This window comes from Daucus carota, chromosome 7 (assembly GCF_001625215.2).
Source record: "Daucus carota subsp. sativus chromosome 7, DH1 v3.0, whole genome shotgun sequence".
In the NCBI taxonomy this organism is placed as follows: Eukaryota; Viridiplantae; Streptophyta; class Magnoliopsida; order Apiales; family Apiaceae; genus Daucus; species Daucus carota.
In genome coordinates, this window is record NC_030387.2 from 21777581 (window position 1) to 21801765 (window position 24185).

The 24185-nt window shown below is 34.3% G+C and overlaps 3 protein-coding genes across 7 annotated transcripts; 2 read left to right on the top strand and 1 right to left on the bottom strand.

Annotated features, from left to right (window-relative positions):
- Nucleotides 1-1297: 1297 nt before the first annotated feature.
- LOC108194719 (probable E3 ubiquitin-protein ligase RHG1A) lies at nucleotides 1298-1939 on the bottom strand. Its single transcript, XM_017361665.1, has one exon. It carries the CDS (start codon nucleotides 1937-1939, stop codon nucleotides 1298-1300), a length of 642 nt encoding a protein of 213 aa, XP_017217154.1.
- Nucleotides 1940-9152: 7213 nt separating this feature from the next.
- On the top strand, nucleotides 9153-13572 carry LOC108196110 (uncharacterized). Its single transcript, XM_017363221.2, has 2 exons — nucleotides 9153-9294; nucleotides 10035-13572. The coding sequence occupies exon 2, from the start codon at nucleotides 10238-10240 to the stop codon at nucleotides 13196-13198; it is 2961 nt and encodes a 986-aa protein (XP_017218710.1). The 5' UTR covers nucleotides 9153-9294; nucleotides 10035-10237; the 3' UTR covers nucleotides 13199-13572.
- Nucleotides 13573-14695: 1123 nt separating this feature from the next.
- On the top strand, nucleotides 14696-22979 carry LOC108196552 (uncharacterized). Of its 5 annotated transcripts, none has more exons than XM_064081361.1 (8): nucleotides 14696-15099; nucleotides 16632-16997; nucleotides 17621-19923; nucleotides 20003-20272; nucleotides 20350-20430; nucleotides 21518-21629; nucleotides 21722-21788; nucleotides 22316-22979. In XM_064081361.1, exons 1-8 carry the CDS (start codon nucleotides 14970-14972, stop codon nucleotides 22371-22373), a joined length of 3387 nt encoding a protein of 1128 aa, XP_063937431.1. In that variant the 5' UTR covers nucleotides 14696-14969; the 3' UTR covers nucleotides 22374-22979. The 5 variants fall into 5 exon arrangements, with proteins under 5 accessions (XP_063937431.1, XP_063937432.1, XP_063937435.1 ...); XM_064081362.1 differs by having other exon boundaries at nucleotides 21546-21629; XM_064081364.1 differs by lacking the exon at nucleotides 14696-15099 and adding an exon at nucleotides 17293-17328 and having other exon boundaries at nucleotides 16869-16997.
- Nucleotides 22980-24185: the final 1206 nt, after the last annotated feature.

The window sequence follows — 24185 nt, forward strand, 5'->3', positions numbered from 1 at the left end:
ATCAACCATGATGTTCTTGAGAAGTTGTTTCTTAAGAAAGATTTATTTAAGCTTGATATAAAAGAAGATGAAATAAAACGTCACGATTATTTCAATCGTTCAATCAACCAGGTGAATTATTTGGAAGATAATAATGATATTCTTATAAAGACCGAAGGATTTAGAAAGAAAGGATCAAGTGACTCATCAGATGGAAGGGCACTCACGGTTGATGCACGTGATTTTGTACATGGATATGTCGTTATGATGAAGAACGATGATTTGGAGGGTACTAAGTGGAATTTAGCGATACTCAAAGTTTGTAAGAACGAGACATGGAGATTCATGTTTGAGGGGAGGCATTGACTGATTCACTTCCGTGTTTCTATGGAGATATATATATATATATATATATATATATATATATATATATATATGGGTAGCAATTGTATGTTTTGACAATTATTTCAAAAGATATGTCTTGATCAAAAAGTAAGGGGAGTAATGTTGGGTATTAACTTTTATGAATTTGATTCTGATTTGAGATTGAAATTTTAGATTCAGATTTAATTAGAGTTAGGTATTTCAGAATTAGTCTATAATTTGACTAAGTTTGAGATGACTATATATACACAATAATATTGTGTTTGTTATGCCGCAAGATTTTTCAGAATTAGTCTATAATCGGACCGAATTTGTACGGTTCGGTTTTGCTCACCCCTACACTTTACGTGTAAATTCACTACAGAGATGTTTAACAGGAATATAAACTCTCAAATGAGGCCTGAGGGCATAAATAGGTACGAGATCATATCCATTTATAATTGAACTTATAAAATACATCCTGCAATCACGCAATCACCAATTATAATTATAAATATAACCCCAAAAAATGACCACCACAACAATGTATTTTAGCGAATAACATAAAAAAAATCATAAAAACTGTACTAAACACAATCAATAATGCTAATTGTATGCAATATCTCCATGACTTTAATACACAATGGCTTTTATAATATAGTTCAAATTGATAAAACAATTAGTGGAATCACTATATGAAAAGAGTATAAATGGAATCAGAATGGGTTTGTGATAAGTGTTTCTAATTTTTTTTTGAAGTTTATTAAATAAGAAATTTCTATCTGAATATATAGCCATGTATACTATATAAAACACATATACCCAAACCTACAAAGGACATGTATCCTAATGATGTGAAATAAAAAATACTGTTCAACAAATAATAGTGAATAAAAACGAGTTTTTAGAAAAATAGGTACCTGACTTTGGGACTTAGAAACATCATCTGTTAAACTTATTCCTCTACGCTTCCAAGAACAAGATCACTGGTTGGCAACTCAAACCTACAAACTGGACAGGTATTCCTTGTAGCCAACCAAGATTGTATACAATCTACATGGTAATTATGCATACAAGGTAATTCCATGAGAAAATCTCCCACATTCATCATATCTTGGCATACAACACAAAAAGGAATGTCTTTCTCACATTCAACCTTTTTCACTTTAAGTGAATCTATAAATGATTTTGCAGTTGGTGTTGTCTTTAGTTCAACATCATCATCCTCAGCCAAACTCTCCAAAATTTCTGCATATTCAATGGTAGTCATAGATACCTCTGGGTAAACAGAATCAAATCTCGATTGAAATTCCATTCCACTTGAATGCACTTCACTATTGATCATATGATTTGCATGACGAAATTGTTGAATATAGGCATCACGACGTTGGTGAATTGCTTCACGCCGACGAACAACAAAAACACGATGACGACCACGACGACGAGATATAGGGCGTCGAGGGAGATTTGCAACCATTAGACGGTTAATTGATATACCGTCATTATTTGATGTAGCTTGTGTTTCCCCGTAATCTTCATTTTCCGGCTGGTTTGAGCGCCGCCCAAATTGAGAGTAAGCTTCTTCGTTACTAGCCATTTCGTTGTTTTTTTTTTTTTGGAATACTACTGATTGTAATCCCAATTCATAAATAGTACTTTTCTCTTGAATATGATAATTTTTTAATGGCTACAAATATGCTAATATATATTGAATATCTTAAAATATTTCTCTTCCCTGAAATATATTCATAATCTATTTAATTTTATAAAAATCCATATGTTATCTAATATATTTTAATTATTCCATATACCAACCTTTTTTTAACTCCACACTTGTGTAAAATACTTTAAAAATATATTTTTTCCAATAAAATTATTTTGAAATTTGAATATTTAATTCTTATATTAATATAATCATGTATTTTTTATATTTTTTGATCTTATTTTAAAATAAAATTTTCAAATAAGCTTTCTCTTTTTCTTTCTTTTCTTTTGTTTTTTTCACTTCATCATTTAGTTAATCCTATCACCTCGGTAAATAATTAAATAATAACATTTTAAAAAATGTAAGAACAGAAAAAAAGGTGTAAATTGTGACATCCCTCAAATCCGGGGGTCTAGATTTAACGTCACCACACGAAAACACTTTTAAAAACCTGTATTTATAAAAAGATTGCAAAAATCAAAGAATTTAAAATTTGAACATTTTGAAAAGGATTTAAAAGAAAACCAGTTTAACCCCCTAAAAACAGGATCACATATAGATTACAATATTGAAATTGAGAAATCAACAACTCATATTATTATCCAAGCATCTTTTACAAAATCATATTATCTTCAATAAGAAGAATCCCTGACAATCAATTACAATCCCAATTTACAACAAAATCTCAATTACACAATTATATCTAGAGCCAACCTAATCAATCTCCTTGGATACTTCATTTGACCGCTGGATACTTAAGGACTTATACTCCTTGCCTTACATTAGACTTACTCGCGATCACAATCAAGCGACTCATCTTTAAGCATTTCTGAAATGGTTAGAAGCAAATAGAAAGAGTGAGCAGCAATTCTCAGCAAGTATCAATAAGCAATGACAAGTCTGAAATATTTAGCAGGAGTTCACAAATTTAGGGTACTTTATAAAACGATTAACAATGCTTTGCATCAATCGAAAACTAAGGAATTCAATTTTTCAAAAGAATTATTGAATTGAACTTATCACATTTTAATTTTAAAATCAAGGTTTAGACTGCTAATCAGTCACGCACTAACCCCGAACATGGCACACAACATATTCTCTATACTGGACCCAAGGCACACATTGGCCTACATTTTACCACGAATCTGGTCCACTTTTCAAAAAAAAAAAAAGCAATCCAATTCTAACAATTCAATTTAATAAACGAATGTATCTCAACAAAAAAAAATCACAATCATCATTTATAACAACATTTATCCAAAATTAATATTGAACATGATAATCAAATCAGATATAAAAAGAGATTCAATCAGTAATAAGAAAGGTTTGGTATTTATGAGAAGAGTTTAGGTGTACCAGAAGGTATGTTATCTATTGAACGAAAGGTATCTGGTGATTTTGAAGTGGTACTATATTGTAGGGTAGGTGTTTGATTATAAGTCCGGTATTTTTATTTCAATTGATTGTAACTCGTATGTGTACATGTAAGGTGTGATATGATATTCAAATTTCTAAGAATTAGAAGTATTCAGTGGTTATCAATTTATGTTTGGAAGTAATGAATCATATGTTTATGGGTTCAAGTCTAAACAAGATAATCTACATAAGCACTAATCAAGTATATCTCAAATTCGTCTGAACATTTGCAACATCTGTAAAGGGAATGGATCATGATACTTGCCCCTTTCAATATAAAGGTAGAGTAGAACTACTTGCGGTAATTATACGTTGGAATAGATATACTTGCTCTTCAACTATAAGAGATTAATACTTGCCTTAACTCTGGCGTCTAGACCAAATTTTTAATAGTTGTATCTACTCACAATTGTTCCCTGATACTCAGCTTCTGACAATATTTTATCTACGACCAAGCTTCGCCTTCTTAGGTTGTACTTGATTTGACTTGCATCACCATTTGATACTTTTTGAACGTTCACGATATTCACTTCTTGATCAATTCTACGCAATAGTAGGATAATACTTCAGTCGTCGCATCAGAGAAGCTAACTATTTCTAAATACTATCAGGACTGTGAACATATTATATATATATATATATATATATATATATATATATATATATATATATATATATATATATATAGAAGAAAGTTCTATGGAGACTGGATTATTTGGAGACTGTAGAGACCTAATCCTGGCCATCCAATCATTAAACATCCAACGGCTGCATATATTTTGTCCTGCACGTTTGTTTTCTCTCCCTATCCTGTCATGCACTTCTAAATCGATGAACAACAAGCAGTACTTCTAAATCTTGCATAACATAAAATAATAATTCCATAATATTGGTGTTCAATCACCGAAATCCTAACAAATAAAAATAATAATTGCATACAAAACAAAGATGTAGTTGGACACTGCTATGATTGGCAATGAACTCATTGTCATTATCCTGCAACGAATTGAATTTGTTGCAAGACAAAATAACACTTAGATGTATCACAAATATGCGGGACAAATTATTAATATTACATTACTAGAAATGCAGGACAAGAATAGTGTAAATTACAAACATAGTTTTGAATTAAAACTAAAAACAAGAAATGCATGACAAAAATATTAATAATACAATACTAGAAATGCAGGACAAAAATAGTGTAAATTATTAATATTACAAAACTACAAATGCAGGACGAGAAATGCAGGACAAAGAATATTTAATCATGTCCATTAATTGCCATATTATTTAACGGTAGATCTTGTAGTCTCTAATGACTCCAAAATTTTTGATCTCCATTGAGCCCATCTCTATATATAGGCAAGTGCTCAGATGAGAACCCCAACTAATGTGAGATATGAGATCTAATCTCAGCCCTTCATTTTATATAAAAGCTTTTAATCCAAGCCCTTTATTTCTTCTCGTGTCTTCATCCCTGTCGGCTGCTCCATTTCATTTTTTCATCTCTCTTCTATCCACCTCCCACACCACCCACCACTGCCTTCTCTCTCCCTCATTCTCCCCATGGCTGTTGCGACGTCGCCGCCACCTGGTCTGTAGCTGTCTCCCCAGCATCTCCGCGGATGGGCGTCGTCACTTCGCTCTCCCTCGCGAGCACATCGCCGACCCAACCTTCATCCCCGACCTTCCACCGACGGTTTCACTCCCTCCGCTCTTTTTCTCTACTCAGCCTGCGACTCCATTCTTTCGCCGGAAACACAGCTGGCTCCGTAGAGGCATGCTTACACGACGCTTTCTGATCCGTCGGTGAGAGTCCTTTACGATCTGCCAGGCGTCGGCAAAGATGAGAGGCGATTTGAATACGCGCCAGCACCGACGAGTTATCGGAAAAGATATTGTAGGTCGGCGCGAAACAGATCTGTTCTGTTATGTGACAGAAATCAATTAAATCAAGGTGTTTTTTGATACTCTGATGGTGATTTTGTTTTGTAGTTGGTGGTTTTTCGGATATTGGGATGGTGATGGTTGTTGGTAGATGGTAGTGGTGTGGTGATTTTTATTTTTACGGTGGTGCTTTTTAGTTTTACAGTGGTGCTTTTTAGTTTTACATTGGTGATTTTTGTTTTCTGACGCTGATTTGGCTTTGTAGTTGGTGATTTTTCAGATTTGAGGGTCTGTAGATGGTGGTAGTGATCTGTAGATGGCGGTGATGTGGTGATTTTTTCACTTTCCGACAGTGGATTTCATTTTTTCAGCGGTGATTTTTACTTTTCTGGTGGTGAATTTAGTTTGACGATGGTGATTTTATATTTGCCGGTGGTGATTTTCCGGTGGTGGCGGCCGGAAATGGTGGTCGGTGGTGATTGGAGGTAGCAGGTGGTTGAATTAAAATGAAGATGGTGATAAAATATTTAAATATCAAAAATTAATGGGGTGTGAGATTGATATAAGATATAAAACGTGTGGCTGAGATTATATCTCATATCTCACAATAACATTGGTTCCCACTGGAGCATGACTCTATATATCTATATATATATATATATATATATATATATATATATATATATATATATGAGTTAAGTTCTATGGAGTACATAAAAACATTGGAGTATTGGAGTACAAATCATAATTTTTTAGTTTGATCCTATATAATATCTTTGATTATCCAAATTTTGATATAATCTATCATTTATAAGTTATCTTGCACATAATTGTCAATTAATCATTAATATCTTTTAACTTTAACAAGTATTAAGATTATTGTTCTACTTATTAGTTATATTGCAGAACATAGAGTCTTATGATTTATAAAAGTAATTATTCTACCATTTGATCACGATGTTTATGTTGCTGAACATAATTTGCAGGTTGTCAAATATTTACAGATATTATTGGACAAAAAAATTGAAATTTAGATGACTAGATTACATTTTATCAAACTTTGTACTCCAATACTCCATTTTTTTTTGTACTCCATAGAACTTAACTATATATGATACATCCTGAATCAGTTACACACATAATCACGTAGTCATGAATTCAAATAATATTTATTCATTAAGACATTCTGTTTAGCAATATTAATGAACAACCTGTTTGTGTCAATCACAATTCATTCTTGCCAAACACACACACATAACATTTCTCGTACAACCATAAGTACAAATAATATATTACTGTTTCTAATCTGCTCGCAAGACACTAACTATATCTAATCCATTTGTCTCACAACTCAACAACACTTAAACCATGTCAACCAAATATTCAAAAACTAATAACATCGATGCTCGTTTTCAGAATAGTATATAGTCTTAATTCGCAAAATCAGCTAAGACATAATTTTTATTGATAATAGATCCATCTATCTAGAAACACAAGATAGTAACAATCTGTAACTTGAAATTCTAATATCCACAGCAGTTGCCCTAACGACATTAAACAATGAATCTATATAAGTAATTGTATCGAGCACAAATGAAAAACAGCTAAACATAAGCAGAAACATGATTGGCCCTTTTTAATTCAGGACCCTTCTTATGCTCACCATCACTTCTGTAATTCAACGTCCCTCACCAACTCCCAATTTGTTGTTACTTACAACACACCTACGACATCCACTCATTATGTTTGCGGACTACATCACCACCATGCCACCTCCAATCGGACCATCAATTCATAATCAGCCATTGCAGCCTCCCCACTATTGTCCCTCACCTTCCACCAACTCCAGCACACACCTCTAAACCCGCAGCCCTCGACGCCAATACACTACTACTGCCCTTCTCCTCCCAGCGATCAAAACCCGCTACCGCTTTATGTCAGTCGTTTCCGGCGACCCTATCAAACTCAACCAATGTCAACCGATACTCACAAACACACACCCCTTCAATACAACCCAACTGCCACGCCGTCGCTGCTTCGATCAAAACTCACAACCTCAACTATCTGCTGCTGTTCATAACACCGAACACCACCCATCTCCTTCCCTCTCAACCACAACCAACCCGTATCCCTATGCTTTCTTTTTTCCAAGGCTGCACAGTGACGCTGACGACAAGGCCGCTGCCATGTCTAAACTTCAGCCACTCGCCAAAGCCGCCCTTGCACCACCACCCTCCGATCAGCCTCTCAACTATACAACAACGCAGGATTACATATATGAACATACGTATAAACACATCTCTTACCTGCATATTCGAACGGATTTAGTTAGAACCCTAGTTTTTTTTTTCTGTTTCCCCCCAATTCAATCAACACGGATGCAGTTTATATAAACTGATATTTTGATTTTGTTTTAAAACTTCTGATCCCTGAAACAAGTTGTGCTTTATTCTTTATTGAGGCTTGTAGAATTCTATTCTTTAGTCTACTTCATTGTTTGATTATATATTTACTTGTTCGTCATTTTTTCGATTTCCATATCAGACTTATTTATTATTTCCTTTCTTATTGCAGTGTTGAGTTATCGTCAGTACATACTACGTTACATTATGCATTATAAAACTTCTACGTCATTTGTTCCAAATAAATGTGGATCATGAAAAATCAAGAAATTTAACAACAATCATTCTCATTATTTAATTAAAAATCTGAAAAAGAAATAATAATTACGGTCACATAACAAGTTTCATAACGTAAGACCTTACATACTATCTAATCTATAGTGAAATCAAGTGGGCCGCATATAATTGTCACAAAAGTTAAGCAAATGATGATAATTGTGTAACATTTATATGTGTCAGGTCCATTTGCAGAAGGAGGTTAAATGCATACAACTATATTTCAAGCTTTTCGGCTAACAACAATTTGGAATTTATGTTATAGTAGAATAAATCAAAGAGAAAATATTTATTAATACATTAATATTTTAAAAACCGATATTAATATTTTGATTGAGTAAATATTTACTTGGATTGAAAATAATTTTGGAATGAAAGAATGAAAATAAATTATGTGAACCAGAAACAAATTACTTTAGCTACACACTTTTTGAAGATAATGTTAAAATAAGATTTTAATGAATATAAATTTTAATTTTTTTCAAGATTCATGCAACTTTACTTTTATAATTGTTCATCTTGTAATATCATATTTTTGATATTTTTTATTTCCAATTATTTATTAGAAAATGTAAATATATTTTTTGAAAATAAAAGTAATTTTAGTACGAAGAAATATAATTTGATTTTTCAAATTGCTTACTAAAAATAGTTTTTCACTGAACTGGTCACACAGACTAAACCTATTTATGAAATTTATAACCTAGATGTAATTTTTTATATTTACAAATAAATATGATAATAAACTTATATTAAGATATTCTTTTTAATCCGAATATATGTAATTAGTTAAAAATTTAATAAAAACACTTACTTTTTAAGTCCTGATATTAATAAATTTAACTTATTTAATATATTAATAAAATACATGATTCGATTAAATCATATTTCATCAAAAAATTTAACCCGACTTGATATATAATATCGAAAGATAAACGAATTCGCAAGATTTTTTGTGGATCTCTGGCAAAATTGTAGTTAGCATTCAAGTAGAGGGCAAAGTTGTAAAAATGCATTGAAAGAATGCCCTTAAAGTTCCTCAAAATTACAATAAGCCCTTTATTGAACAACCCATCCAGGGCACAAATGGTAATAAAGCGAAATTTGCAGCCCAGTTTCCCTCCACTCCTCCCCATATATTTTTTTGGTCAATTGTTGTAAAATCCCCATTTCTCCACAACCCACACCTCTGCGCTTGCAATTTCCGTCTACACTCGAGTGGTGGTGATTGTTTTTCAAGTAAAAGCTCTCGATTACACACAACAGGTAAGCTCTTTCCTTTCTTTTCTCTACAATTGTATATTTTGTCGATGCTTTTTGTAAAATTACAGACAGTTGTACATGTTTATCAATCAATTGCCATTTTAGGGTTTCAGATCGGCTAAAGATTGAAACTTTTTTGAATTGTATTTCTGGGTTGGTACTTGCTGTTTATAAATCGTTGTGTATTTGTAAGCTTGGTACTCTAGAGGTATGTGAATTGTAGGAAATGCGTTTTGTATGAAGCTAGTTACTCGAGGGGAAGAGTTGTTGAGTTTGATATGCTTTGGATTGAATTTGTTTTGTTGAATTCCATGTTTATGCGGAGTGGTAGTGTTTTTTTTTTTTTTTTTGGGGGGGGGGGGGGGGGGGGGGTTCTGTTGATGTTAACTGTTTGATTCATTTATTGAAAGATCAGGTTTCAGATTGTTTTTGGTACTTAACTGAAGACAAATTAATAGTTGAAAGCAAGGCTGGATTTTGTTTTGTCGTGAGTTCAGTAGGGTTGGTTATATTTTCTGAAGGAAGTTTTGTGAGAATCTGTTGTAGCTCATGCATCCTATATGAAATGGAACTGATTTAATTATGACACCTTTATTATTGTGTTTGTGACAGCAAAATGACGACAACATGCATTCTTTGTTGCGCCTTTTTTTTTCTTTCCTAATATGAAGATATACAAATTGTATAAATTTATGGATTTTAGAATGAGTTTTTCTTTATACTCTCAGTTTTTGTCTCTTCAGGTCTGAATCAGTGTCAACTTATTTAATTTGGTGAGGAGGTTCTGTTGGGGGTCTTCTGCACGATGGTTTGGTTTTCTGAAGGTCCCGGTTCGAAGTACATTGGCATTATCGTCGCTGGTCTCGAGCACAAGATACTTTATTAGCTTTTAAAATTCTTGTTTACTCAAAAGGACGCTATAAATAAGGTTTCAATCTGGTAAGTGATGGAGTGCAACAAAGAAGAGGCTGTAAGGGCCAAAAGTTTGGCTGAAAAGAAAATGGAAATTAAGGATTTTCTCGGAGCTCGAAAGATTGGAATTAAGGCCCAGAACCTCTACCCTCAATTGGAGAACATTTCCCAGTTGATTATGGTTTGTGATGTGCATTGTTCTGCTGCAAACAAGGTCCGTGGAACTGAAATGGACTGGTATGGCATCCTTAAACTCGAGCCAACAGCTGATGAGGCAGCAATAAAGAAGCAATTCAGAAAGTTTGCCCTTCTTCTGCATCCAGATAAGAACAAGTTTGCCGGTGCAACAGATGCCTTCAAGTTAATTGGTGAAGCTCATGGAGTGCTCATGGACAGAGATAAACGGAGGATACATGATATGAAATGTAAACCTGCTGCAGTTAATGGGGCTCCAAAGCAAGCAAGCAGGCCTTCCTACGTACGGAGACCACCAGGTTCTGACAATAGTTCCTTTAACATGTATAAACAGTTCCGCCAGGCACCACAGACTGCCCAAACAGGAGTTCATGGTAATAGACCAACTTTCTGGACTGCATGTCCATTCTGTTCTGTGAGGTTCCAGTATTACAGAGAAGTGCTCAACAAAAGTCTTAATTGTCAGTCATGTAACAAGGCATTTACTGGCTACGAAATCAATGTTCCCACAGCACCACAAAACAACTTCAGTCAGCCAGTATTTCCCAAACAAACAGCAACTAGTAATCCGGCTCCTAATGTGGGATCAAGTAGTAAGTTTGGGTACTCCACTGCTAAAGTAGAACTTGGGGGAAATTCCGGTAACAAGAATTCACGGTCTTTTGATGTGGCACAGGGGTCTAAATCGAATGAAAAACATGGAGATGTTTCTATAAATTCCAAGCAGAAGCGCAAATCTGAAAAACCTCAAACAGGTGCAAACATGAATGGGAAGAAGAGGAAAATCTTATCCGAATCCAGTGAGAGTTGCAATACTGAAACTAGCTCAGATTCTGAGGAAGAGATATCTGTTAAAATTGATGGGTTTCATAGTGAGCTGCCCCCACGGAGGTCAAGTAGGTCTAAGAGAAATGTTTCATATAACGAAAATATTAATGATGATAATGACACAGCAGAGCCCGTAGTAGAAAACAAGTCTAGCGATAAAGTGGAAGTTGATGATGTATTACCAAAACAAGAGCCTCCAGGTATAAACACATCTGGCCTTGATGCTCATTTGAATAAGAATGACAAAGAGGCCAAAATGTCCTTTGCAGAAGAGGTGCTGCTCGGCAAAGAAACTGAAATGAAGAGTAATAAAGAACCATCTGATGTTACTGAAACAGAACCAGAAGTCTATGAATATCCCGATCCAGATTTCAGTGACTTTGACAAGGAAAGAGAGGAAAAGTGTTTTGCAGCTGGGCAGATCTGGGCGATTTATGACACCCAAGATGCGATGCCTAGATTCTATGCTCTGATCAAGAAGGTACTTCGTCCTAAGTTTAAGCTTCGGATAACCTGGTTAGAGCCAGATCCAGACGATAAGGATTCAATCAAATGGGTTGAAGAGGATCTGCCAGTTTCTTGTGGTAAATATAAACATGGAAGCTCAGAGAACACTGAAGATCATCAAATGTTCTCACATGTAGTTACTTGGGAAAAAGCAAGTAGGAGGGATTCCTACAAGATATATCCAAGAAAGGGCGAGACATGGGCTCTCTTCAAGAACTGGGATATTAATTGGTCTTCATATCCAGACAATAGCAGGAAATATGAATACGAGTTTGTGGAAGTCTTGTCTGAATATGCTGATGGCACTGCTATATCTGTTGTATACTTGGGTAAGATAAAGGGTTTTGTTTGTCTCTTTTGTAGAGCACAACATGAAGGAGTTGACATTTTTGAAATAGCACCAAAGGAGTTATACCGATTTTCTCATAGGGTCCCATCTTTTAAAATGAGTGGAGATGAAAGAAATGATATCCCGAAAGGATCTTTTGAACTTGACCCTGCATGTCTTCCTACCAATCTTCGAGAGATCGATCCTCCTGCCACTGAGAATATTAAATTTGAAAAGACTCATCCACTTGGTTCAGGTTCTACATTCACAACAGGTTCTGTAGAACCAATTCCAAAGTTTCATATGGATGTACCTAAAAACCAAGAAGAGCGTAGAAACCAATCCAATTCCCGTGTTGAAATATCTTCAGACGAAGAAGACCAGAAGTTGGAGTCTGATGCTAATGGCAACACATTTGTCAATCCTCCTGACAATACTGATCCTCCGGAGGAAGCTTACGAAATTCCTGATCCTGAATTTTATAATTTTGACGGGGACAAATCGACAGAGAAATTTGAGATGGGTCAGGTTTGGGCTCTGTATAGTGATGAGGATGGCTTACCAAAGTACTATGGTAAGATAAAGAAAATTGAATTTATGCCAAAGCATATATTGCACATTTCGTGGCTAAGTGTTGGTTCAACTCCAAATGACATGATTCAGTGGACAGATAAAGCGATGCTTGTTACTTGCGGTAAATTCAAGATTAGAAAGTTGGAACCCAGTCAATATACCAGTACTGCATCCTTTTCTCATCAGGTAAGAGTAAAAGAAAATGTAAAAGGCGAATATGTTATCCTTCCTAGAAAAGGTGAGGTCTGGGCAATATATAAGAACTGGAATGCTGGAATGAAATGTTCAGACTTGGAGAAGTGTGATTATGACATTGTGGAGGTGGTAGAAGAACATGATTCAGGTACATCTGTTTTGTATCTGGAGTTAGTCAATGGTTTCAAGTCGGTCTTCAGGGCTCAAATGAAGGGACTATCTCCTGCAAGGACCAAGATACCAGCGAATGAGCTGCTTAGATTCTCCCATCAGATACCTGCATTTCGGCTGACGGAGGAGAGAGGTGGCAGCCTGAGAGGTTATGTGGAGCTTGATCCCGCAGCACTGCCATTTCATTGGTTTAGTTGAAACTAAAATGCCAAGATGATATCTCCTTTCTCTTCTCTTTCACATCTTAGTCGAGTATTTTCTAATACCTATGTCATGTGAATCACAAGGCAGAGGTACTTATCCCTAAGGGCTTATATATGGTGTTTTTAAAACATCAGGGACAACCTTTTTTGTTTAGAAACTATCCATTGGAGTTGTCCCAACTAGACTTTCTAATCTATGGAACATCTAGACTTGTTGTCCCTTTTGGTTTGGTTATTTGTGATTTAGTTGGCTGTTGATGACGCTGATGTTCTAGTTTCATGTATGACTTGGTTCATATATCTTGTCGGTCTTAAAGAAAAACATGAGCTGAATTTCTATTTGATATGGGCCAGATGGCCTTTCCTTTCCTTGTCTTGTTGGCATCTGTTATCTGTATTGTCAATCTGTGCTGTCAGCCGTATAAGAATCAAAAATAACAAATAGGCGTACCATTTTCAAACCAGCAGCGATAAAAGCTTACAAGTTATCATTGTGCTGATCTACAACCTCTACATTGTTACTTGTGTTAAAGCTTTCCTACTGTTACTTAGGTTTGTGTTGTGCTTAAACGGTCATTGTTGCTGCTTTGCTTGTCAAAAAATGAAAACAGGTTTATTTATAACTAACAGAGTTTGGTCTGTCTACAAATAAATATCAGGTTTATTTATAACTAACAGAGTTTGGTCCGTCTACAAATAAATATCTTTCTAATGTGTATCTAAGAGAACACAATAAACGTTAAATTTGATGAGTTTGATGGATTTTTATCTAAGATTGATGAGTTTGATAGATTTTTATTGGTGGAATTGGTGTAAATACAGGAGGTCAATTCATATGTAAGATTAAACTCATGAGAGTTTCATATGTAACATTAAACGACCAATAAAGATGCACCAAACTCATGAGAGTTAGTACTTACGATAAAAATCCTTCCGAAAATACTAATACTACTGCACTTCATGTCTTTCAGCTCTGCAGGATCCAGAGAAAGACTATCAGTCAGGTGTAATATGCTTAAAAACTGAAATCATGTTCTCATTTTTTTCTTCTTGAGTTCTATTTTCGGAATATTACTTGAAGTTCACAAATAAAATAGGTCTTGTCTTCACGTTTTATGGAGAAAAGTTTATATACTAAGAGCAGATGATACATTAAAAGTAAAATTTTGGTGACCAATTATTCTTTACGAAGAAAAATTTACATACTATGAATAATATAATACATTAAATATAAAATATTTGTAAAACAATTATTCTGTACGTTTTTCACTGTACGTTTTTCACCGTAACAAATAACTGATTCCACATATCTTAAGATTAATTATCATATGTAAAATAAAGATTAATTCTAATTGCAAAATACTAGTTACCCAAAATTTATTTTCAATTTTTTTTAAATTTTAGGAGAATTCAGATTCATTTTTATAATAACAAAACTCAATTTATACACATAAATCACCCTGACAAAAAAATTGAGATAAAATTTTACGGCAGGTTGCATTATTCTTCCATTTTTGACTTTCCCCACTGGAGAGTGTATCATTACCAAATTGTCGTTAACATTACCTCCAGTCCTCCGCAATACGCCCATATGAAGTCCATATGAAGACAGTGAATTATTATATTTTCCCTCCAAATAGAAAATCATCATGATCCGTACAGTTTCCCCCAATCAATAAGCCCTAGACCCACACATTCTTTCCAGTGTGATATTTGAGTTGTAAATACTACCTCTTTTGTCTAGTTTTGCTGCTAATTAGGTTACTATGTGTTCACGAGGCGACGATGAAGATGACGATGATGAGATCCAAGAGAACAAGAAAAATTTGAATCCTCAAATTGATAATGCGGAGACTGAATTTATGGATACTCAACCTTCTCCGTTACTGCTTCAAGGTAAATTATTTAGTTAATTTATCGAGATTAAATTATCTATTATGCTGGGATAGATAAATTGTATGGGAAAATAGATTTTTTTGCCACCCAACTTATTATTTGTTTAGAAACCTACCACTGAACAATAATTTTTTTCTTTTTTGCCACTAATGTTAGGTTCGGATTTTTTTTTGTCACTAACATTAGGTTCGGATTTGATTATTAACACTATGTTATTCTTCTTAGAGTTAATTGCATTTGGCACCCCTTTGATTTTAGCATGTTGCACATTGCACCTAATAGTTTTGGAATAAACACTATGCAGCCCATTACTTTTAACCCGTAGACACTTTGCACCCTTTCCGTTATATTCTGCCGTTACCGTTAACTTTTGAATGGGCATTTTGGGAAATTTTTTTATATTTAATTAAAATCAAACCTTTATTTAAATTTTCCGACTATCCAAACGATATTTTTCGGAAATCTATTTTTGGGTAGTCTGCAATATAATAGTGATCTGTGTCTATATCTTTATATGTGGTACTCCATATGTGTCCTAGGTAGTTTATCTTAGAGGACGAGATTACAAAATTTTTTACTCAGAAAGGAAATCTCAAAATTAACTTATGGACTTAAATTTATAAAAAGTGGGAACCTTAAAATACGTGATAAGTAGTGGTAAAGAACTATAAAGTCAAGTGATACTATATATTTGTGGAGTCTTAAAATAATTCATAAAACTAAACTTTTTAGGTTCTTAAAATGCCTGTTAAACTCTCGTACTTCAAGGTAAACTAGCTAAGGGACATATAGATAACTGTATATAATGTTATAGACACATATCATATTACCATAATATTGCAGACTACCACTATGTTTTTATAATACTAAAAAAATAACATATTGTTAATAATCAAATCAAAACATAACGTTAGTGATAAAAAAGAAATCCAACTTTTTTTAAGGAAAAAAAACCAACATTAAATTTTATTCAGAAAAAATAAAATAAAATAATTTTTGAAATTTTTTGGAGTCTCAAAATGCGTGTCCAACTCTCGTCGTCCAAGGTAAACTACCTAGGACACTACATAAAGATATAGACACATATCATATCGCCATTATATTGCAGACTAACACTATATTTTAATAATAATTAAAAAATAACATAGTGTTAATAATCAAATCCGAACCTAACGTTAGTGACAAAAAAAAAGTCCGAACCTAACATTAGTGACAAAAAAGAAAAAAATTATAGTTCAGTGGTAGGTTTCTAAACAAATAATAAGTTGGGTGGGAAAAAAATCTATTTTCCCTAAATTGTATTGATTTGTTAACATTCTACTTTTGGTAAGATGAAGAATTGGTGCACACAGTTATGTTAAACGAATATTTTGTTATCAAATTTTGCATAATACCACCAGCAATTGAAAAAAAAAGTTATTATGTTCGTCGTTCGGTTCTGACTAGTATATGTTGAAATATGATGCTGAGGAAGTATGAAATCGTTATTAGACCAAGTAGAAGAGTGATGATACGTTATGGTTTTGTGTCAGGATATGAATCGTATGATGATGCGGTTACTTTAGAAGATGCTGAGACTCAAGGGGTATGCCTTGCTGGTGAGACTCAAGCATTGTGTTATGATGGTGAAACTGAAGCAGTTGATGATGTGGATTGTGCAGAAGATTTGTGCACCCAATTGTTTGATGACCATGATACAGAAGTCGTGGTTGATGTTGACGATGAAGGAGCCAAGAGAAACGGAGTTTTAGATGACACTGAGGCGTTGTCTGATGTTGACTGTGTGGAAAGAGTTGACAATCATACAGTGGTTCAAGACATAATGCTGCAAACCTGTCTGCAGAAACAGGATGATGGTGATTTTAAAGAGGTTGAGAACACTGAAGAGTGTGATACAGGTCCAAAGACTTGTGAATTTAATTTTTTTTAAAAAAAATTATATATTAAGCGCTCGAGTTTAATTTTGACATCAGTATTATGTATAAACCATAAAGTATAACTAGAAAACATGCATGTTTGATGTTGGCGAGAAAACTAAGTATCATTCCTGTGATAACAAAATGAGCAATACTATCTATTGGAATGAAAGGCCAATAGTCTTTTATTATCGTGGATGTGTATTGTTCATTATTTTACCTTTAACAATATCATGTACAAATTTGTAAAAATATTAACATCTTGGTTTTATGGCAGCAAATAACCAATTAAGTGGATGATTTTGGAGGATAGGTAAGTGGATGATTTTGGAGGATAGGTATAATCTTCACAAGTGTTTCACAATAGATGTGGTTTTTTTGTGTGCCAACATACGCTTTATTTCTTCTATTAGTTTCAAGTTTCAAGAATTTCCTGTACATACTTCCATCCCACAAGCTGCCTTCCTTACCTTTGTTAGCACGTCGTGTCTTTTTAAAAAAAATCTAAAGCCAAACTCACATTTATGTTTAGTTTTTGCCTGAATATGGTATGTATAAGAAGCTATAAACTCAGTCTAATAGTGAAATTTTCCGTCATCATGCAGCTCCAGTCCTCGAAGGATTTACATCACTACGTGTAGCATCTATTAGGTCTTCTGGTTTGGCTGCTCGCAACATGTCTTTGAGACGAACTAATAACACTTCATATTACAGTATGAGTAGCAGTCAACATGAAGTAGAGAGTAGCGGGCCAAGCGTTATTGACAGTTCATTAAAAGTTTTGGGGCTAATTGATCAAAGGCATAGTCTGGAGGAGCTTGATGATAAAATAAAAGGATCTAGTAGTGAAAACAAGTGCAGGGTTGGCAAGTCAGCAGTTAGGAAATTACTATATGAAGATATGTCTCATGAGGAAGGGCTTGATATAAATACTAATAACACTGATAAAGAAGAAAACTTCCCCCCAGTCTGCAATTCTGATATGGAGTTGGCAGGCCTGAGCTATGTAGATTCTCAAGAGCCCGGAGAGGCTTCACAAACTATTGCTCTTGACTTTGTGGACCAATTTCTGAAAGTTAATGTTACAGAATTAGATCAAGAAGCTGAAATTATACGGTCAACTGGGGGGAAATTAAAGCCTCTCCCAGGTGCTAGAGGAACCCAATTTCTGGCTAAACGTGCTAATCGCATTGGTTCAGCATCTGGTGGGACATTTGACTGGGATGATTATCAAGAGGATGGAGGGGGTCAGTTTTTAAGAAAAGAGAAAGGAGCATTTTCAAATGATGGACGCAGAGCTCATCAATCCCTTCCCAAATCTCAGGATCTAAAGCATCTGAATCCAAATAATTGTTGGTCAGTCAAAGAAAACGGTGAGAAGGGAGAGCAACATGACCTATGTAACAGTGTAGCTGGCTTATTTGACTCCGATTCAAAGTTACTTTTGCACAAAACAAAAAAGATTGATGAATCAATGAAGGTGGCAGGAAAGTTCATTGGACAAAATCTAATTAAAAAGTTGAATGATGCCAGAGATGGAATGGTTGAAACAGGTACTCAAAAAGATAATCCAGACATGCTGGACATAGGAGTTGATACTCAACTGGCTGCTGACGCAATGGAAGCCTTGTGCAATGGGGTAGGTTTGAATGACGAAGAAAACAATGTTACTAATCAGGGTGCTGAGATCCATTTTCTTAGTAATGAAAAAGGAAATTTTTTAAGAACATTAGTGTCAGATAGAGATTTTGTTCAAAAAAGAGCATCACGCTCTCCAGGATCTGCACTCACTACAAGGCAAACGAATCAAACTAAAAGGTATGGTACTGGATTGACTAAAGGGTTCTCCATTTTATCAGAACAGCAGTCCAGAAAAGCTAGGAAGCAGTGTGACGAGACTGAAGATATGTGCAACTTACACTGTGAACTTGTTGAGAAAAGTATGAATGAAAAAGAGTTGGAAAGAGGTGTTATTGGTGAAAATGAAAGATGTGTTGTTTCTGCACCAAGTGGTAAGAAAACAGTGAAAAAAGGGTGTGTGCAGGAGCAGCTTAATACCTATTTACCCATTGCTTGTCGTACTAGGCAGAAGGCATCAACTCAAACACAGAGGGATACCAAAACATCCACCATCTTAGTAAAGGGGATAGATAATTTAAGTGCCCCTATTGCTCCTAAAAGGAAAAGGAGCAGGGCTGCAATAAACACACTTGCCCGAAAAAACTGTACTGAATTTAAATTCATCCAACCTGCACACCCTAAGAAAACAAAAGTAACACATACTGAGCCATCAGATTTAAAGATATGTGGTACTGGTACAATCCAAAAGGGTAATGTTCATCCAAAGCCGTCCAAGGAGGAGATAAACGGGATGTCAAATTCAAAAATAAAGTTCACACAGATGAAATCAGGCATAAAGAGGAAAATACTGGCATCTGGGCAGTCGCAAAAAGAATTGGTGGAGGATACTACTGTGGACCATAGTCCTAACCACCACAGTGCCATTGGAACATCAGAAGATTCAGCTGTGATTAAGGCTCAGACAGCTGAATATACTATTGGAAAGAGTCGCTCAGCTATTACTGCTGCTGAGGGAGCAAAATTGAATCCATGGTCTAAAGAATCACTAAAGGACATATGTACACCAAAATCTTCAGCTTATGTGACCCCTAATATATATACAAAATCTGTAAACAAAGCCTCTCCAGTGGGTAAAGAATATCACAAACCGTCATTCAGGAAAAAGCCATTAAGTTCACCACTAAAGAAAGAAGATAGCAGAATAATTGAAGATGGGCCAGAATCTGCATATACATATAAAGAGTTGCGTAAGAGGAGAGATATAACTAAAGTTCAAGTCTTGTTCAGTCAGCACTTGGATGGAGATGTAATTAAGCAGCAGAAGAAGGTATATTTGTATTCTTTTCTCCTCAATTCGTGATTAAAGCATATTCAAATTTGAAAATTTATTCAATTGACTATCACAGGTTTTGTTCCGGTTGGGAGCTTCTGTAGCATCGTCAGTTTCAGATGCTACACACTTCGTAGCTGATGAATTTGTGCGCACAAGGAATATGTTAGAAGCTATTGCCTTTGGAAAACCAGTGGTGACACACTTTTGGCTAGAGAGCTGTGGACAGGCTAGTTGTCTCATTGATGAGCGAAACTACATACTGAGAGATGCTAAAAAGGAGAAAGAGATTGGCTTCAGTCTGCCAGTTTCACTGGCACGTGCATGCCAACATCCACTTTTACAAGTATGAAGTATGATCTTAGTTTATCCCATTGTTTGATGGCGGTTATGGTTATTCTTTAGTAAACTACTATTTTTCAGGGGTGTAGGGTCTTCATCACGCCCAACACAAAGCCTGGTAAAGATATATTGGCAAGTTTAGTGAAGGCAGTTCATGGCGTGGTAAGTATTTTTCTAAGGATATCCCTGCAGTTATTAATCATTAGCACTAAACTATTGGACTCCCTGAATTTCTTTTATGTAATTTGCAAAATGTCAGAATTGTAATTATTGGCCATAAATTATCACTTGTTTTCATGAATGGCTTGGTAGTCAAACATGTAAACTGGGACTTTCTCTGCTCTTTTCTTCAATAACCTTGACATTAATTCACATGCATCTTTGTATGTGTATACAAGTAACATATTACCCAAAGGTCAATCATAAAGCCTAAAGATATATCCTAAATGTCAATTTTATTAAAGCCTAACAATCTAGTTTAAAGGTGCTAACAAATTTTGCTAAAAATTTTCTACTTTATGTATGGAGCTGACTAGTAATAAATCATAATTACTTCAGTGAAAACCAACTTCAAACTTGTGTTCATTGATGTTAGTGTTCTACCACCTAAGATTTTTGATAAGTTCGCTGGTACGATTTGTAAACCATATTTCACTGGTTGCGGAGTAAAATTTGTATCCATTTGCTTCTTTCCTCCAACCGCTGGTTCCTTTACGAGTCTCATATAGTCATATTTTACATGCAAGTGTGAGAATATAAAAAGGAGCCTTTTACATTCTGCAGATAGTGTATAGTACATAGACCCTGCATAACGAAGTCGTCAAAGTCCTGGACTCCTGGTTACAGTTCAGCATAATGTGAAACTTCATTGCTGTTTTTTGAAGTACACTTGTTGATATCAGAGCACTAAGTAATGGCTTTGGATATAATTTCAAACTTGCATGACCTCAACTACTAAAATTCATGTCTCCTGGTGCATGGTTAATACGTAAAACAAATGACCCAAGACCAGACGAATAAGATTTTGCGTTCACGAGTCTTTTCCTCTTAGGCTTTGTTTGTAAATTGAAGAATATCGTCATACCTCAAGTAGATCAAACATTTTATGACTAGAAGTTGGAAGATTGGTAATGGATTCCATATATTTTCATTGTACTGAATGATGATACACCCAATTTCAAGTTGCGTGGCGGATTCAGATACTTTTTGTTCATCTGGGTTTTTTAAGTCCACTGATATTTTTGTTCAGGCTGTTGATAGAATTGGTCGATCTGCAGCAAAGGATGAAATGGTTTCAAGTGATTGGATCGTTCTTTCGTGTGAGGAAGATTATGCAGATTGTGTGCCCTTCCTTGAGAAAGGTTAGGACCTATAAATACATGAGATTAATCTAGTAATAAAGAACATTACTTTTATTTGTAATAGCAATATGTCACTCAATGTTTATATACAGGAGCATCAATTTACAGTTCCGAGCTACTTCTAAATGGTATAGTTATTCAAAAGCTGGAACATAAAAGGTCCCTTTCTTTTCCTTATATAAATTTTTTTATTCATGTTCCTGTTTCTTTGATATTAACTCGGTCTTATGCCAAAGAAAAAAAAAAGTTGTTTCATAGGTTTCATGCGATCTGATATTTATGCTTGTGATTATTTTTACCAATAAAAATGAATTCTTATTTTAGCAAGGAAATTTAGGAGCTGTTTGGTTTTGTTTTCCTGTTTTCTGGAAACATTACCATGTTTTCTTTTTTTTATAAACTATTTTCTATTTATATTATCTGAAAACTATTTTTAAAAACAAGACGAATCACCACATTAGTTTTCTGACATTGTTTTATGTTTTTAAAAACTGCAAAAAGTTTTTAAGTTATGAATGCAAACATCTACTTAATTTTTATTGCCACCCTATAGAATTAGATGTAATTTCTTATACATAAGCAATTAATTCTTGTATCCTGTTTGAAAAAGTTTGTTGCTAAATGCTAAGTTGGACAATAAATATGTTCTTCGGTAATATTCACAAGTCTCATTTTTTACATGACAGGCATCAACTCTTTGCTGAGATAAGAAAAGATGGCAATGAATTTAATCTGGTGGGTTAAAAGCAAATGATATTGTTTTTTCGGTTTTTCTTGTGTGTGCCCATGGGCACATGCTAAGCACTAAAACCTATAAATTTGGAGAGTTTTGATTGGTTTACCCTCCCTAATAATGGTGGACCCCCCTGCAGTTACAACAACCACACCAATCAAAACTCTCCAAATTCATGGATTTTTGTGCTTAGCATGTGCCCATGGGCACACACTAGACAAACCCTTGTTTTTTATCCCACATATTTGTTTTTTTTTTCTTCCAATTCTTCATCCAGCTTTCTGCACCATTCTTGGCTCAAACATACACATAGGATACCTGTACGTTGCCTTGCCTTGCTAGATTTTGGTTTCAGTTCTTAACCATGATTAGTCTTTTCAAAGCCTCTAAATAGGTTATTTGTTTTCTCACAAATTACGCACCACCTTTATGGTGAAATAATTTCGTGCTTAAGCTATGCTTGCACACTTACTCTAGATACACACATACCCTAACTTAGCTTTGTAATATAAATATATAGAAGTTATGATTTGTAATATTTGTAGTTGTAGTAGTCGTTGCAGCAAATCCTAAGGTTTGATTTATAGCACCCTTCAAGGTTTTATCAATAAACGATATATCTTGAAAATATTATGTGTTGATTTATTTATTGCAATATCTTCAGAAACCGACTCCATAAGTGTCTAGTACACGAAATCCATTACAAGATTATGATTTATATATCCGCAATTCAAGAGAATTTTTAATTTTAGTGAGTATAATATTCAATCCCTTTCTATGATATTTTGGGCTGGATCTAACAATTATTCTTTTCAACATTAAGTTATAACGACTATTGTAAATTTATTCTTTTCAACATTAAGTTATAACGACTATTGTAAATTAATTCGACGTGCATGTTGTTGAAGTATTTGTTACCTGGTAACAATTAGAATCGAGATTAATTGATATCGTTTTATTCTAACTCATCATTATCACGTTGGTTATGACAACTAAATATGGGAAAACTTAGCCGAAAATTGTGAATTATTGAGTATTTAAAGATTTCTTAGGTTTAGTGATAGTCGAAGTATCTGTTGCTGAGTCATTAAAAGTTTTTATCAAAACTTATTATAAACTTCTAAAATTTTCCATTCCAAAGCTCTATGAGATTTGCTATGAATACAAATCAAAATTGTTTTAAAGTTGTTGAACTAAGGGTCTGTTTGAGAGTGCTGTTAAAAATTGTTGTGCGGTCAGAAAAAGTGCTAGTAAAAAAGGTGCTGTTGTAGAAATCAGATAACTGTTTGGTAATTTTTTTGATTTTTACTTATATTGAGTTGTAATATAAAAAAAATAATTTTTTGGTGAGGTTTAATATTGAAATTTGTAACAGTTTCCTGCAAAAGCTGAAAACAGCTTTTTCCGAAAGCATGAGAGGGCCTGCTTTTTCTAAAAGCAACTTTTCAGCTAAAAGCTGCTATTCAGAAAAACTGTTTTTAGATTTACCAAACAATTTTTCATCTGCTTTTCAGCAAAAAGCTGTTGTTGTTGTTGCAACCCCAAACATCACCTAAATTCTTTTTGTGATTTCTTAACTCTCTCTCCTATTTAGAAAATGGCATTGCAAATGTTTCAAGATAAAGATATTCACTATCCAATTGGATTCGAGAACCCATTCTTATTTCGAAATATCTTGTTAAGATTCTCATACTTCCATTTTTCAAATATTTACCTTTAAGAAAGGTTAATCAGAAATATTTATATGTATAATTCGGAAGGAGACAACATGTCATTATCATAACTATTTATGTGTAAGATCTATTTTTTGGTTAAATTCTCAT